General features: G+C 43.5%; 1 protein-coding gene across 5 annotated transcripts in view; it reads left to right on the top strand.

Moving 5' to 3' along the window:
- Window positions 1–14964, top strand: part of CSPP1 (centrosome and spindle pole associated protein 1) — a 1290317-nt gene that overhangs the window by 152308 nt on the left and 1123045 nt on the right. For all 5 annotated transcript variants that reach the window (XM_085605499.1, XM_085605497.1, XM_085605498.1 and 2 more), the window contains exon 5: window positions 10700–10780. In XM_085605499.1, coding sequence (XP_085461625.1) covers window positions 10700–10780 — 81 coding nt within the window. The remainder of the gene's footprint in view (window positions 1–10699; window positions 10781–14964) is intronic.

Here is a 14964-nt window from a genome sequence, read left to right as displayed (position 1 = left end):
GCAGCCTTCTCTCCTGTCTGTCCATTATGGTCAGCTAGCTACCATTGCCTCTTGCCCCTCTGTTCTCTGTTGTCCATGTGCATGGTCCTGTCCCCTCCCTCTTGCTTTCTATGGATTGTTGTGCTGCACTCCCGTCCTGCATGCCCTGTGTGGTGTATTGTGCTGCTGCAAACCCTGATGCCTGCCCTGCAGGGTCAGTTTGGTGCACCTCTCCATGTCTCTCCTGTCCTCTGTTATCCAAGTCCATGTCCCTATCCCATTTCCTTCCATGATCCAATGTACCATACTTGCGAACATTTTGAACTTGGTAAGAGGGAGATTTTGAAAAAAAACTGGGGTATTGATTTTCCCCTTTGAGTTACATTGAAAAAGAGGATATTGTAGACAGGAGACAGATCAAATAAAGCCCATTTGAGCTTAAAAACATTGGACGTTTCCTGGCTGTATCGGGTCTGTTGGCATGTATGGTTGTACTACCATTGCCTCTTCCTTCTGCCCACAATGGTCTATTACATTGCCACAGCCTTGAAGGAGGGTAGATTTTGTATCACAGGGGGCCCCTGGCCCGTTCTGTCCACACCTGAAGTATGAGACCCTTGTCCTTGCCCTGCCAGCCGCATTTGTAGGCCGTATTAAATTGACCAGCGGGTCCTGTGTTGCTATATAATTATCCCGAGACATCCTTACCACTCAGCCAGCATAAAACCCCTGTGTAGGCCCTTCTGTTCAATATGTAGGCCTCTTTGTTAAATTGACCATAGCTCTGCAATTTTAGTGTATAGCAGTCTGAAGGCAGGTCTGCGAGGCCTTCTGCTCCAAACTAGTAGCCCCCACCCTACCCGAGTGCTCCGTGCTCGGTATCAAAGTTCAACATCCCCCTGAAGCTGTCGACATACAGTAGGCTGCATCCTGGACTGGTACTTGCTTCCTGGGCAGGTTTCCCGCTTTTAAGGAAGTGGCAACCGCAGAGCGTCAAGTTAGGAGAACTGAGGAGATTTTATACATGAATATATTGAATTCCTGTACAATACCCATTATTTTCTGCTTGCTCTATGGAACTTACGATAAGCGATTGGCCTGAGAGACTGACCTTTTCACCCAGTCCATTGTCAGCATTAAGTGGGTAAATGACGAAATGTCTGGTAAAATCTGCAGACGAAGCTTTTGGGTAGCATACGTAGGTAGATGTAGCGTGCAAAGGAGCCCACAAAATGATTTAAAAAGGGAGCACCCACAGATATCGACGGACAACCTCGCCGTCTGTATGTAGGTTAACAGGCTGTGCAGGTTTTCCCCAAGAACTGGGAGCTCTTGTCTTCCTTTGCTTAAAATGTCTTGCTCTGCTTTGCTTGAAGTATCTTATTCTATTTTACCTATATGAAATGTCATGTTATGTTTAACCATTGTTCTCTTTACTTTTGCATTTAAAAGATGTTGTATTGTAATTGCAAGAATGCTTGCTCTAAGAGTAAATGTGAGTGTCCCTAGGTAACATTTTCCTTGGTGTAACTTGTTTCTCATGATGCATTTATAGATGTGTTTTCTCTCTCTCTCTGTCAGTCCATTAATTGAGATACAGAGAATATCATGACAGCTGTATGATTATCTGGATTCTGTATTTTGTACTTTAGGTCTCTATTCTGCGGTTTCTTTGAAGTTGCATCTTCTCATTAAACTGCCATTGTATTCTGCCTCCAATTCCATGTCTCATATGTCTGTTTTCTTCATTTTTGGAGCAAGCGTTCCTAGGCACCCCGGCTCAAATTAAGGTGCCCCTTTTGTCCCTGACTCACTCTCCTGCTCAGTTCTGTGGTGGCTCCCGGGGCTCTGGGGACCGCCCCTAGCTTCCTTGACCCGTAATAGATCTTCCCTCCAACAGCCTCTCTTGCAAGTCCTGTATTGTTGGTTTGTTGCCCCTGCCCCTCTTTCCACTGCCCTCCATAGTCTGTTGTGCTTCCACGGCCCTTCCTGCCTGCTCAGTGTGGTTAAATTGTTGCCTTTGCACCCTCCTACCTGCCTTCAATTTTCCGAGTCCGTGCCCCTGGCCTCTGCCTCTCAACAGTATCCTAATGAACAACTAGATTGCTAACATTCTATATTTATTACAAAAGTGTGGAACGCCTGACATCATCTTAATGTAATCAAAACTGTAATACCTAGAGCATTCCTTTAGAAATTACATATATGAGAGGGTCTTATTGGCTTCAAAATTATGGTTAGTGCTCTAAAAGACTAAAATAAGGACATATTTTCTGAGTTTTCAAATAGCGACAAAGCACTTTTAAATTATTTGTTATCTTTATGTTTTTTTATCTAGTTGACAACTTGATTAAATGTTGCACATAGGGGAGAGGATGTGGTGTTACTTCCAGAACTGCAGACTTTGCAACTGGGGAACCAGGTTGAAGTTTCTGCTTCAGCTCGACATTCTGTGATTCTGGTCAAATCACTTAGTCTCCCCATGTCTACAACCAAAATGAATTTGTTCTTGTGTGATGTAACCAATGCTCATGTAAAGCACTCCAATACCTGACAAGTCTGCACTATATAACACTGCAAAAACACAAAATAATAAGTGTTTTGCACACTTCTGTCATTGGGCTATATTTGGGCTATATCTGGGTGATTTTGGGCTACATTTGGGCTCTTTTGTCTCCGGTGGCCATCTTGGGAGATTTATTTGTTATGAAGTTTCCTAATTTCCTCATGTACTGCAGTCTCCTCAGTCGGAAATGCTTTCAGTTTTTTACTTTGATTCCATCATGAAGGTATTCAGATATGTCACACATTTGCGATAAATTCTGAATGTTAGCACTCTAGTTGCTCATTAGATCACTGTAGTAAAACTACTGTTCACCATGGAAGTCTGCTCCTGGTATTAAAAGTGCATGTTTCAGTCTGCATGTCAGAATTTTTTAATGAAATAGAAGAGGATTTGAGAAGTCACTCAAAATGTGCCCTCATTTTCTTTCTTCAGCATTAATCATAATTTCTATGGCAAAATGAACCCCCTCATTGTGTTCCTTTTTAAATTAAATGTTTTAAGTGTTACCAGTTTATTCCAATCAAGATGGCTTCAGGTGTGCCATACTTTTGTCATAATGAAGACAGTAAGTGCTCTAGTTGTTTTTAAGAACATTCTTGGACATTCTGTCATTGGGCTATACTTGGGCTACATCTGGGTGATATTTGGGCTACATTTGGGCTCTTTTGTCTCTGGTGGCCATCTTGGGAGACTTATTTGTTATGAAGTTTCCTAATTTCCTCATTTACTGCAGTCTCCTCAGTAGGAAATACTTTCAGTTTTTTACTTTGATTCCATCAAGAAGGCATTCAAATGTGTCACACATTTGCCATAAAATCAGAATGTTAGCACTCTTTTTGCTCATTAGATCACTGTAGTAAAGCTACTGCTCACCAGGGAAAACTGCTGCTGGTATTGAAAGTGCATGTTTCAGTCTGCATGTCAGAATTTTTGAATGAAATAGAAGAGGATTTGAGAAGTCACTCAAAATGTGCCCTAATTTTTCTTTCTGCAGCACTTATCATACTTTTTATGGAAAAATGAACCCCCTCATTTTGTTCCTTTTTAAATTAAATGTTTTAAGAGTTACCACTTTAATCCAAGCAAGATGGCTTCAGGTGTGCCATACATTTATCATAAGTAGGACGGTTAGCGCTCTAGTAGTTCTTTGGAACACTCTGGAAAGCTGCAGTAGAACACAAAGGAATCAACTGACAGTCTCTGCCCTTGTTGGATGTACATGTTTTACTGAGAATGTCAGACTTCATTCTCACATGACTGAGAAAGATAATGTGAATTTACAGAAAATAAGCTCTCAGTTTAGCTTATAGATCACCTTCCAAACCTCTGTGGTAAAAGCATGAGAAAATATTTTTCTCTCAATCATGATATCCCAGCAGAAGGCTTTTTCACATGGTGAAATCACCTTAGAACATACCACAATTCCTAAAATGAGTATGGTACCATCAACAAATGATTTATAATGTAACTAAAGTCTTAAAACCTTCTATTAACTGCAATGCTTTTTAATGAGGTGCTATCATGTATATTGGTCCCAAGATGGCTGCCAACACTTCTTGGATGAAGTGCTGACAGCCAATCAGATCTCAGGATGAGATGTGTGGTTAGGCTCCGCCCACATATATATATTGATTTAAATGCTATTTTCTCAGGAACTACTGAACAGATTTACACCAGACCTACAAAAGGCACTTCCTTGACCTGAGGACTACCTCTCTGCCAAATTTCAAGTAACTCTGTTCAGCCGTTCGGGCTGTAGCTGTGTCTAAAGGTCCTATGGAAAAATGCATGGGAAAAACGCGTTTTGGGACCCCCCTTTTTTCTCAGCCCCCGCTTGACGAATCCCCCCGAGACTTTCAGGGTAGGAGCGGAGCGTAGCGCCCCACCTATTTTGAAAATTTCGCGAGGATTCATCGACCGGCGCCAAAGTTATTCCAAATAGAATGTTGCGGATTTCCTATGGAAACAGGGTCCTAACTATAACTATCTACTGGCGACCGCCAGTAGATAATATATATATATATTCAAGCTCCCAAAGATGCGAAGCACTCACGGGACCCATTCCATAGATTTAATTCAGCAGATGCATTTCTGCGTTCAAGCCTTCCTCAGTGCCTAACAACTTGGCAATTGGCAGTTTACAGATTTAAATATACATCACCCCGATCCCATTGGAGGAGCACATAGTCATGGGCAGCAACGAGGGACTAACTTCAAGGAGGACAAAATACCCCTCTCTTGTATATGTATATATATGTGTATATTTAGAATTAATACGTACAAACCAAAAGAGAAATAATATAGCGAAAAGGGTTGTGACGTGGAAGAGATTCAAAGAGAACCTTGTGGTAAATAGTAATAATCACTACCTAAAACAAGAACATTTTTGAAACATGAAGCTAGGAAAGAAGCGTTAACAGAAGCAACTTTCTAGCCATTTTGCATGCAGATCCCAATTTACGTTGTGTTATTTAGACTGGCCAACATGTGCTTCAAAACCTCATTGCCCGAATGCACTCTTCTACACTGTCATTGTTCATTGAAACATCTTGAATTAGTTTTAGAGAGATCTTTATTACAAAAGAAGCTGCTTATCCTGCAGAGAGTTATTTTATAGGGAGTGAACACAAATCTAAAAGACGTGTGTTAACATATATATCTAATTTCATTGCATGTGCCAGCAATGCCAACATATATGGGTGTATAAAAACGTAACTTGCTGTCATATTTGTTTCTTGCTACTGACTGTGGGCAGAAAGTGAACTCTTGATACGTAAAACACATTTGCAAACCCCTGTTTAATGTTCTCTGTATTTGTTCTGTTTTACTCATTAAAACTAAATGGTCCTGATTGGGTCAATCATATTTCCCTGACTTTTAGGATAATGCGCGTACAAAGCAAAAGGTAGGATGCTTGCAGCAGTGGTTTTTGTCCTTGTTTTCTAACATGTTGTTTGGCAATCATTCATGTAAGGGCACTGCTTTAAGTCTTTGAAATCATTTGTCTGCTTGTGTTGTAATGAGCTTCCTTACTAAAAGTCGATATTCTCATGACATATTTGTTTTGCTCGTGGTATTTTTGTCAAATGCACGCCGTCATCCGTGATGGCTTGGCTATGTTTGTTGCATCACGCGCTCACTTCTTTTGCTTCCTTGTTTTCATTTAATTATTTGAAATTTAAAGTTTGCTGATATTCAAATGATTGTGTAATCAGAGTGCTTCAAAAGAATATTTTGAGGAGGCCCCGCAGAACCTACAACAGTCTCACACTTGGCAAATTACTCTTCTTCATAGTTCTATTGTACTGTTTTACCAGATGGTTATGTGTATTTGAATGTTACGCTTTGGGGGTGTCTCTAGTAGGAACAGCCCATATGACATGGTTCCTATACTCTAGACCTTACCTGCCTGCTTTCAAATATTTCCAGGGCTTCCAGTAGTATAACCTATACTACTCAAACAGAAATATTGCCTCTGCAAGCCCACCATAAACTTCCCCCAACTTCGGTTTTGAGGTGGGGGGAAAAACAGCTCTTATATAGATTTATTTTGCACTGCCAGCCGGTGACCATACAACTAACCAAAAATATTGTTCTAGAGGAACACTGGCCTATACCAGGATACGTGTGTTCCAGTTGCTTCCTTCATGTCGGGGGGTAAAAAAGGTAGGCCATTCAGGTGGCCAGGAGAGTCGACAACACAAAAAGGGCTACAAATGTTTGTGTTTATCCCTTCACCTAAGCATAGATATAGGGAGTTTTAAGTCCCTTCCATCAACTTTGCAGAGCCTGGTGGACGAAAAGGGCGAAGTGGTGTCATCATAGTCACTTAGTCTGAGATGCTGGAAAACTTCATATTTCCTATACATTTTCAACTGGATTTGATCAGCAATATGCATGTAGGCACCTTGTGTAAAAGGTATGGTGCTCATCTCGAATGGCAGATAAAATAAGAGAGTTTCCTCCTCTCACTTTAGTTCCTGGAGGCTGCTCAGCATCCTCTTCCCCTAGGCTCACCCTCAGGACGTCATTGGCCTACCTCTCGGCCAGTCAAATATCCCAGCCACCTCCTGGTAAACACAGGGATCAAAGCAGCATTGCACGATCAATTATATCGAATAAAGTGTTTTTAATTGGTTGAAATTGATGAGAACCAGATAGATGAAAATACAAGAATGAGATATTTATCGTCCTGATGAAGTCCCCATAGGGGATGAAACATGTTTAATGATTTTTCAGATTTGATTTGAGTTTTGTGGGCAGTCGAAATTCTGGGAGTAGGCACAAGGTACATAAGAATTTTGGAACACTGACCAATGCAGAGTGGAGAATCACTACTTCCATTTTTTAAAATTTTGGCTGATAAAATAATCATGTCGCAATTCAGTCTTCAGCAAGTGGAGATTACCCAAGAGCGATCTTTTCGCGACAGAGAACTATCTGTCAATGATCTCTATACTCAGTTCATCTTTTGTCGGGGGTAACAAGAAAATTTCTCAGGGGATGCTTTCTGCAACTTTCATCTAACTGCCTTGATTCACAGGATTCTCAAAAAGGTAGATATTTCCAACAACTTAGAGATATGATACTCTTGCCACATTTTGTCTGAGATAGATTTGTTTTTCAATCCTGATTTCTAGCTGCATTTCCCTGAAATGAACTTTAAAGCTTTGTTCCTGAATAAATTGCGTAGCTCACCAAGGCTTGTCAGAAATTAGCAGTGGTATTGTGGGTACCAAGGAACAACTCTACTTTTAATCAATAAACACTTGGCTTTGTTTTTGTGACTCTGCTCTTGTATTGCTTTGTCTTTTTTCCTGAGTCGGGATACTGGCTGATAAATTAATGGCATAGATTACCTCTTAGCAATTGTGACCTGTTTTAAAAGACCTAAAGACAATTTCGTCTTGAAAAATGTATTTGTTCTAAAGCATGTTGATGGCATTCTAGGTTTTAAATCTTCCTGTAGCAGAACCTGCTCCTCAATGGGTTCCCCCCTTAGTCTCTTTAATGCAGAAATTTCTTGAGCCTTTGGCATCACGTGACATAGACCTTTTGACATGCAAAACAGGTTTCTCAGTTGTGATAACTCGGTATAGATGTATGGGGATCTTGAAGTTCTTTCACTGAAAGATCCAAATTTGGTTTCATATGAATATAAATTGGTTCTGAGAACAGTCACCTATTTTGTTCCAATGATATTGATGAAATCTAATTTTTAGAAGCAAATCACTTTTTGTTTTTTTTAAACCAAAGCCTTGTGGTTCTCAACTGAGGATTCTCTACACCATTTGGATGTTTCCAGGGCCATAACATCCTACGTGAAAAGAATGGTCAACTTTAAAAAGTTGTATCGTTTTTGCAGGTGTGTTTTTACCCAGCAGTCGTGGGATCCATGCTACTGTTCCAGGTGGATGGTCTCATGCCTCTCAAAAACAAATGGGTTAAACTACTTTCAGACTTCAAGATTGCTCGTTCCACCTGCACTAATACCTCATCACTGGATTTCCAAATAAGCTATTCTATTGCAGAAAGGTATGGGACAGCTATGTTTGCTTCCGGTCATCATTTATATGCATTGTTTCTTAGCTGCAACTTCATACCTCTCAGCATTACAATTATGGATTTCATTCCAAATACTTGGAGAAAGAGGAAGTACCCGAAAAAAGAGTAATGACAAATAAAAGAAACTACATGAGTATTCTGCCACTCTTAGTTCTTGCACTTTTTCTTTTATAAAATGCCTTCATTAAGCATATACCATGCACCAGCCATTCATATTAGGAAAAAAACATGAAATTATGTTGTGGCGCTTGAGGAGGTTTTGGGAGGGGGGCAGTGTATGAGGAGTGAACACTCATTCTGGGTTCCTTAACCAAACGTTTAAAGCGACATCATCGTTAAGTGACTTTTTATAAGATCCTGACAGCCATGCAGATATTTTCCATCTAGTTGTGAAGTGTGGAAACAGTAAAGTAAGAATCATTGAACCACCATGAAGTAGTTCCATGAAGTAAATGTTTCCTTTATAACATTTTTGACAGTAGGCTGGGGTTTGGTTAGATTGCTCTAGTGGCATGTACCAGCACAACCAAGCAGTTTATTTTAACCTACAGAAGCACCTCAGGTTGACAGCTCTGCATTATTGCAGGCTGTCTGCAAGAGGTTGACCCACTCCGCTACCTGAATATGTGCTGCATGAGTGACAGTGCTAGGATGCAGTAGTTTCGAAGCTGCTGTATAGAAGGGAGGAGGGTATGGGGGACTGGCAAGGTTTGGCTTGTGTTGAAGAGGTATACGGGGCATGTTGGGGGCAGCAGGTGTTTCTGGTTTCCCACTTGAACCCCCCACAACACAAGCCACTAGTCTGCAATGGCAGCCTGATAAACTTGCCTGAGGAGACATGTGAAGATTGTGTTTACAATTTGAGTAAGTCACCTTTGATAAGGTAGGTTCCCTTACTCTCTAGGTTAGCGTATCTGGGAGCCATGCACTTTCCCTAGAGTTTTAGTGTCTTTTAGACTTTGCTTGGGGAAAGGGCACACATTATTGTCCCAACACCAGGTTGGGGCCATTTTACCGTTATTCGGTATTTGGGAACCCATTTCTGGAATTTCTATCCTATAGCGAGTGGTCTTACTTTCTCTTTTTATTGTCATTAGTGAGGCGGATGCAGCCGACCATTTCATTTCTTCTTGTTTGGGTACAGTACTGACAGAGAATCTTTTTTTTTATAGGAGTATGTTCTACAATCAGTGGATACAGAGCAGACTGTCTTTATTCAGAATGGGGTCCTGTTCCTTCTTCTAACCACTTGACTAGTGCCATGAATTGTCAAGGAAGCTAATATGGGCTGTGTTGTGTATCAACCTGCTTGTTAAAATGGTACTGAGATAATTAAATGGAAATGTTCTTCTCAGAATCAGGTATTTTGCTAGTAACCTATACAGATGGAGGGTATGAGAAGATATTAATAAATATGCTATCAAAAAGTACCAATCTTGAAAGTGATGACCAGTGAATATGGAAGAAAAGACCATTTAACTATACATAAAAAATTAAAAACAACAGCAAGATAATGCATTGTGTGCTTCAGATGACACAATGAATCAAAGCTTGGAACAACCGCTCAGTTTGTGCCATGTGCCTCTCAGTCACTCCAACCAATTCCCCATTTGAGAGACTTAACGTTTGATAGCCTTGGAGGTAGAATGCTGGTTCCTCAGCAGGTGATCAGAGATACTAACCTTGAGTAAGCTTTACCAAACCTGAGTCTTACAGCTGCTCTGAATCTCATAAATGTTGTTGAGCAGCAACAGGACCTGGTGAAAAGTTGTGTCTTGTTGTATCCTTTTTTTCATGCTTCAGGAGCTTTGACGAAGCTGCCGGAGAATACAGGACGCAAACCTTATAGGTGCATTGTCTACGGCAGAAATCAAATGGTCCTCTGCATTAAAGAATGCCTCAAAGCATGGTCTTGGATCTGCACCACAAGAAAACTCACCTATCAGCCCAGGGATTGCATCTAAATTATCCACTGAACCAAAATTCTCAGCTATTTCCAGTGCCAAATCATACAGGAAATCAGGGACTCATCCTTTAACTGCATTAGTGTCACCACATGATGCACTGTTGGTAAAGTTTGTGTTCTTCACCCTTTGTGAACAGATTAACTCTGGGGTAAAAGTCAACCTTCCCTCACCCCAACCACTTAGGCACCTCACCCTTCAGTGCCATCAGGGGTAGCAAGCAAAATATATATATATATATATATATATATATATATATATATATATATATATATATATATATATATATATATATATATATATATATATTCTGGTTTTTAGATATTATTTTGTATCTCTTAAAACACAACAATGCTTATCAAACAGTTTGAAACATCCATCTCAGTTCTCTGTTTTTGTTACGTTTTTACTTCATTAGAGAAAGTTTGTAGTGAAGATGGACACCCTTAACTTTCATCATTGCTAATTTAGCTCCGCCTAACAAGTGATTGTTGTTTTATACAATCTGAAGTTTGTCTCTCTTACTGAATTTAATTTACTCTTAATGCAAAGAACCACTTTTAGCTACAACTGAATGCCAAAAATATTTGTGAGGTATTTCATTATTGAATGTTTTTATCCATAGAAACATATACGAACAACTGGTGAAGTTGACCCAGTTACTCAAGGGATGTCCCTTCCTATTTGGGAAAGGCTCTCGGCCAAGGTAAGCATTTGGATCACGTAAATTGCTTTATTATATTGCTTTTGAAATGTTTAAACATGTTAAATCAGGATGGGCCTTTACCCTGTTACTTCTGATTACTTTGGTTTTTAGATGCCTAAAAATTATTTTGAACACACTGAATATATCGATTTAAAGCCCATGCATGACTGTTAGAGTACCAATCTGAAAGTAAAACCCCTGAAGAATATAACTGAACACTTCAAAATGACCTTTATTCAGTTACTGAGCGAAAATACTGTAGAAGCCTTAGTGCCCTATGCGTAGTGCCTACCTTAAAATTAACCATTACAAAATAATGGGGTGACCCATACTAGTCCATGGACCTGAGTAATGCTCGGTATAGAAAACAATGGTCCATAGACTAATTTCCTTAGGGAGGTTTTCATGAAGTCAACATCTATGAACATGGGTCTTGGGAGATGTCATGAGGGATCTGGTTCTGAAATCCTTCCAGGACCTCCTGAAAGATTTTCACATGCTGAAATGCCAATTCTATAAGTACCTTCAATTTCGGCATGCTCTGTCCCCCAGCCTGGAGGGCTTGGAGTCCTTGGCTGAGTTCAGCCCGCTTGAGGCAAAGGTTTTTATGGGAGACCTCCAGGATCGCAAGATCTCCAAGATCTACCAATCCCTAGTTATTCATTGCTCCTCCACGCTACAGAAACTCCAGGGGATTGAGAGGGGGATGTGGGTCCCTTGGATGAAGAGGACTGGGCGAAGGCCCTGGCTGCTCCACAGGGGGCGGCCATAGCGGTGAGTTTGCGCCTCTTCCAGTTTAAATATCTGCATAGGGCCTACTATACACAAGTACGTTTCTGAAGGGCGGGGCTGATTGCCTCTCCTGTGTGCCTTAGATGTAATCGGGAGGAGGGTACGCTAATACACACGGTCTAGCAGTGTCTCTCCCTAGATCGTTTCTGGAGGGTGGTTCACACCTGCTTATCAGAAGCTCTGGTTTGGGATCTTCCTCGCCGAAACTTGCTCTGCTACATGTCATGGAGGGGATAGGAGGCAACATCTACAAACGACACTTATTGCTGTTGGGTTTTACATTGGAGAAAAGGAACATAGCGAGGGCATGGAAGGCACCGCGGCCACCCTTCAGTGGCTGCGTGGAAGAATGGTTTGGACTTTTGCATGGGCCTGGAGAAACCCATCTTCTGATGGATACATCTGCCAGTGGATTCCTCACCTTGTGAATATCCCCTGCGCCAGCATTCCACGGAACTTTTCTTCCCCAGCATTCCACGTCGACGTGGGCGACGTCATAATACACCGGCTCCGCTCGCGACTCCGATCGACGTCACCGGAGCCATAAGAAGCCCACGTCGGCGTGATGACGTCAGTTCCCTTTTTTCCGCGCCTTCGACGCGCAACGGTTTTTCTCCAGTGGTACTTTGTAGTTTGGTCGTGTATATCGGTTTATTTGGCTATGTCTTCGACTAGGAAGTCGGGCTTTAAGCCCTGTAGGAAGTGTGGAGGCCTGATGTCGATAACGGATCCACACCAGAATTGTTTATGGTGCCTTTCCTCGGAGCATGATATGGAGGAGTGCGGATGCTGTAAAAGCATGAACCCGAAGGCACTCAAGGAAAGGAAGACCAAACTCTTTATGAAGAAGATTGGTGAAGAGAAAAGAGGGGGAAGAAGGAGAGATCGAAGAGGGAGTCATCGACTTCGAAGTCGTCGAGGTCGAAGAAACACCATAAGAAGAGTAAACACTCTCGACGTCGATCCTTGAAGTCCAAGAAATCGAAGTCGAGGTCGGCGTCGTCTCATCGACGTCGGAGCAGAGGTTTGTCTCCTTCTCCTTCTCCTTCGAGGTCACCGGAAGGTTCTCCTTCGAGGAAGCAGACTCCGATTCAGTCGCCGACGAGGTCTTCGGCTCCGTCTAAGACGTCGACTCCGGTTCGTGTGGAGTCGGATGCATCTATGCATGAGGAGCGGGAAGAGTCTGTTCCAGTACCTGAAGATCCTGGGGCTCCAGTGGAGGATTCTACGGAGCCGGTGCCGGAGGCTCCACAAGAGGTTCCTTTGCCTCAGTTCCCGGCCCCAGGTACAGATTCGGCTAATTTCTTAAATGCTATGTATGGCATTTTTAATAGGGCGGCCTACCCATCCGGAGCACCAACAGGTCCCGTGGGTCCGATGGCCTTTACGATGGGGGTGCCGCAGCAGTATGCTCAGGCCCCCTTCATGCCCTTTATGCCGATGGCGTCTTCTTGGCAATTTCCGGTGCCTTCTGGAGAGCCTATTCGACCTCGGAAGGTCCAGCAGGCTTCGGAGCCTCCTTCGACGCCGAGACTGGCTCCATCGACGCCGGGACTGGTACCATCGACGCCGAAACCGAATCCATTGACGCCGAGGCTGACTCCAGCTGCGCCGTGTCCGGCGCCGTCGACGCCGTTTCCTCTGGCTCCTCCGACGCCGTCGACGTCGGTTCCCCGAATCCGGTCGAGGAGGGAAGCCCAGAGGGTGTTGGAGGAAAGAAGATATCGAGAGGTGGAAGAAGGCGAGGTCGATTCTTCTTCGGACGAATTCGAGGGCATTGAGGAAGCCAGTGGGCTGGATACGACCCCAGAGTGGGAACATGCATCTGCCAGGTCTTCTCCTCCTCATGAGTTGGCTCCCTATCACGTGGTGATAAAGAAAGCAGCAGAGCTTCTGGATTTACAGCTGCCTTCTGTGGAGTACAAGTCCAACCTACTCACAGAAGTGTTACATTCTCCAACTGCGACATCGGAGCCTTTGCTACCTTTCAATGAGGCCATATTGGAGCCGGTTTTAGAGGTATGGAAGAAGCCCCTTTCTTCTCCTGCAGTGTGTAGACAGGTGGCAAGGAGGTACAAGGTTGCTCCAGGGGACCCTGACTTTTTATCCTCTCATCCGTCCCCGGACAGTTTGGTTGTGCAGGCTTCTTGCTCCAAGCATGCTTCCGGTGCTTTTCCTCAGTCTCCAGCTGACAGGGAATCCAAAAAAGCTGATCAGGCGGCCAAAAAGACCTTTTCGACAGGAAGCATGGCGTTGAAATCCACTAATGCTACATGCCTGCTGGGGCGTTACGTGCACGCTCTTATGGATTCCATTAAGTCCTTGGCCCCTAAGTTGCCTGAAGGGGATAAGTCATCCTTCATGGAGGATATAGCTGACACTCAGGCGGCTGCCAGGCAAGTTATCCAGTCAGGGTTGGATACTGCGGACTCAGTGGCAAGGATCATGGGGTCGTCTGTTGCTGTAAGAAGGCAGGCTTGGCTCCGTAACTCTGGTTTCTCGACGGATGTTCACGCTACTCTGGTCGATCTTCCATTTGATGGTCAGAAGCTGTTTGGGGAGAAGGCGGACTCTGCCCTTCAGCGTTTTAAGGACAGCCGATTGACTGCAAAATCCTTGGGTCTGCAAGTACCGCCAAAGGGTTCGACCTTTCGGAAATTGAGGGGCTTTGGGCGATCGTCTTTTCGCTCTTACCGGCAGCCCCAGCAGCAGCAGCAGAATCCCCTCTATAAGTCCTATAGAGGGAGACAAAGGGGTCGGAGAGGTTCTGGTCGCAACCCCTCTTCTTCCTCCTCCTCCTCTGCTCCCAATGAGGCCTCAGGGAAGCAGCCCTAGATCCCCCATCCTGGGTCATGTAAGTCCTGTGGGGGGTCGGGTGTCCTACTTTCTACGGGGTTGGAAATAGGTTACATCAGACCTTTGGGTTTTGAACCTCGTGGAGACTGGGTACGCCCTTCCCTTTCGGGAGTTTCCTCCCCCTTACCCTCCTTGCCAAGGTTATTGTTCGGAGGACCACCTGCTTCTCCTGCAGAAGGAAGTTCTAGCCTTGCTTCAGAAGGGTGCAATAGAGGTGGTTCCGGAGCAGGAAAGGGGTCAGGGATGCTACTCCCCGTATTTCCTGATTCCCAAAAAGGACGGCAGATTGCGTCCGATACTGGACCTCAGAATCTTGAACTTTTACCTGAAACAGAAGAAGTTCAAGATGCTGACCCTTGCGCAGGTTCTTCAAGCATTGCAGCAAGGAGACTGGATGGTGTCGCTCGACTTGCAGGACGCGTACTTCCATGTCCCAATCCTGAAGTCGCACAGGAAGTATCTCCGATTTACGGTTGGGTCGCAACACTACCAATTTGCGGTTCTCCCGTTTGGTCTTACTACCGCACCTCGAGTCT

The sequence above is a fragment of the Triturus cristatus genome, chromosome 5_1, assembly GCF_964204655.1.
Source record: "Triturus cristatus chromosome 5_1, aTriCri1.1, whole genome shotgun sequence".
Lineage (NCBI taxonomy): Eukaryota > Metazoa > Chordata > Amphibia > Caudata > Salamandridae > Triturus > Triturus cristatus.
This window is presented reverse-complemented; position numbering and strand designations above follow the sequence as displayed.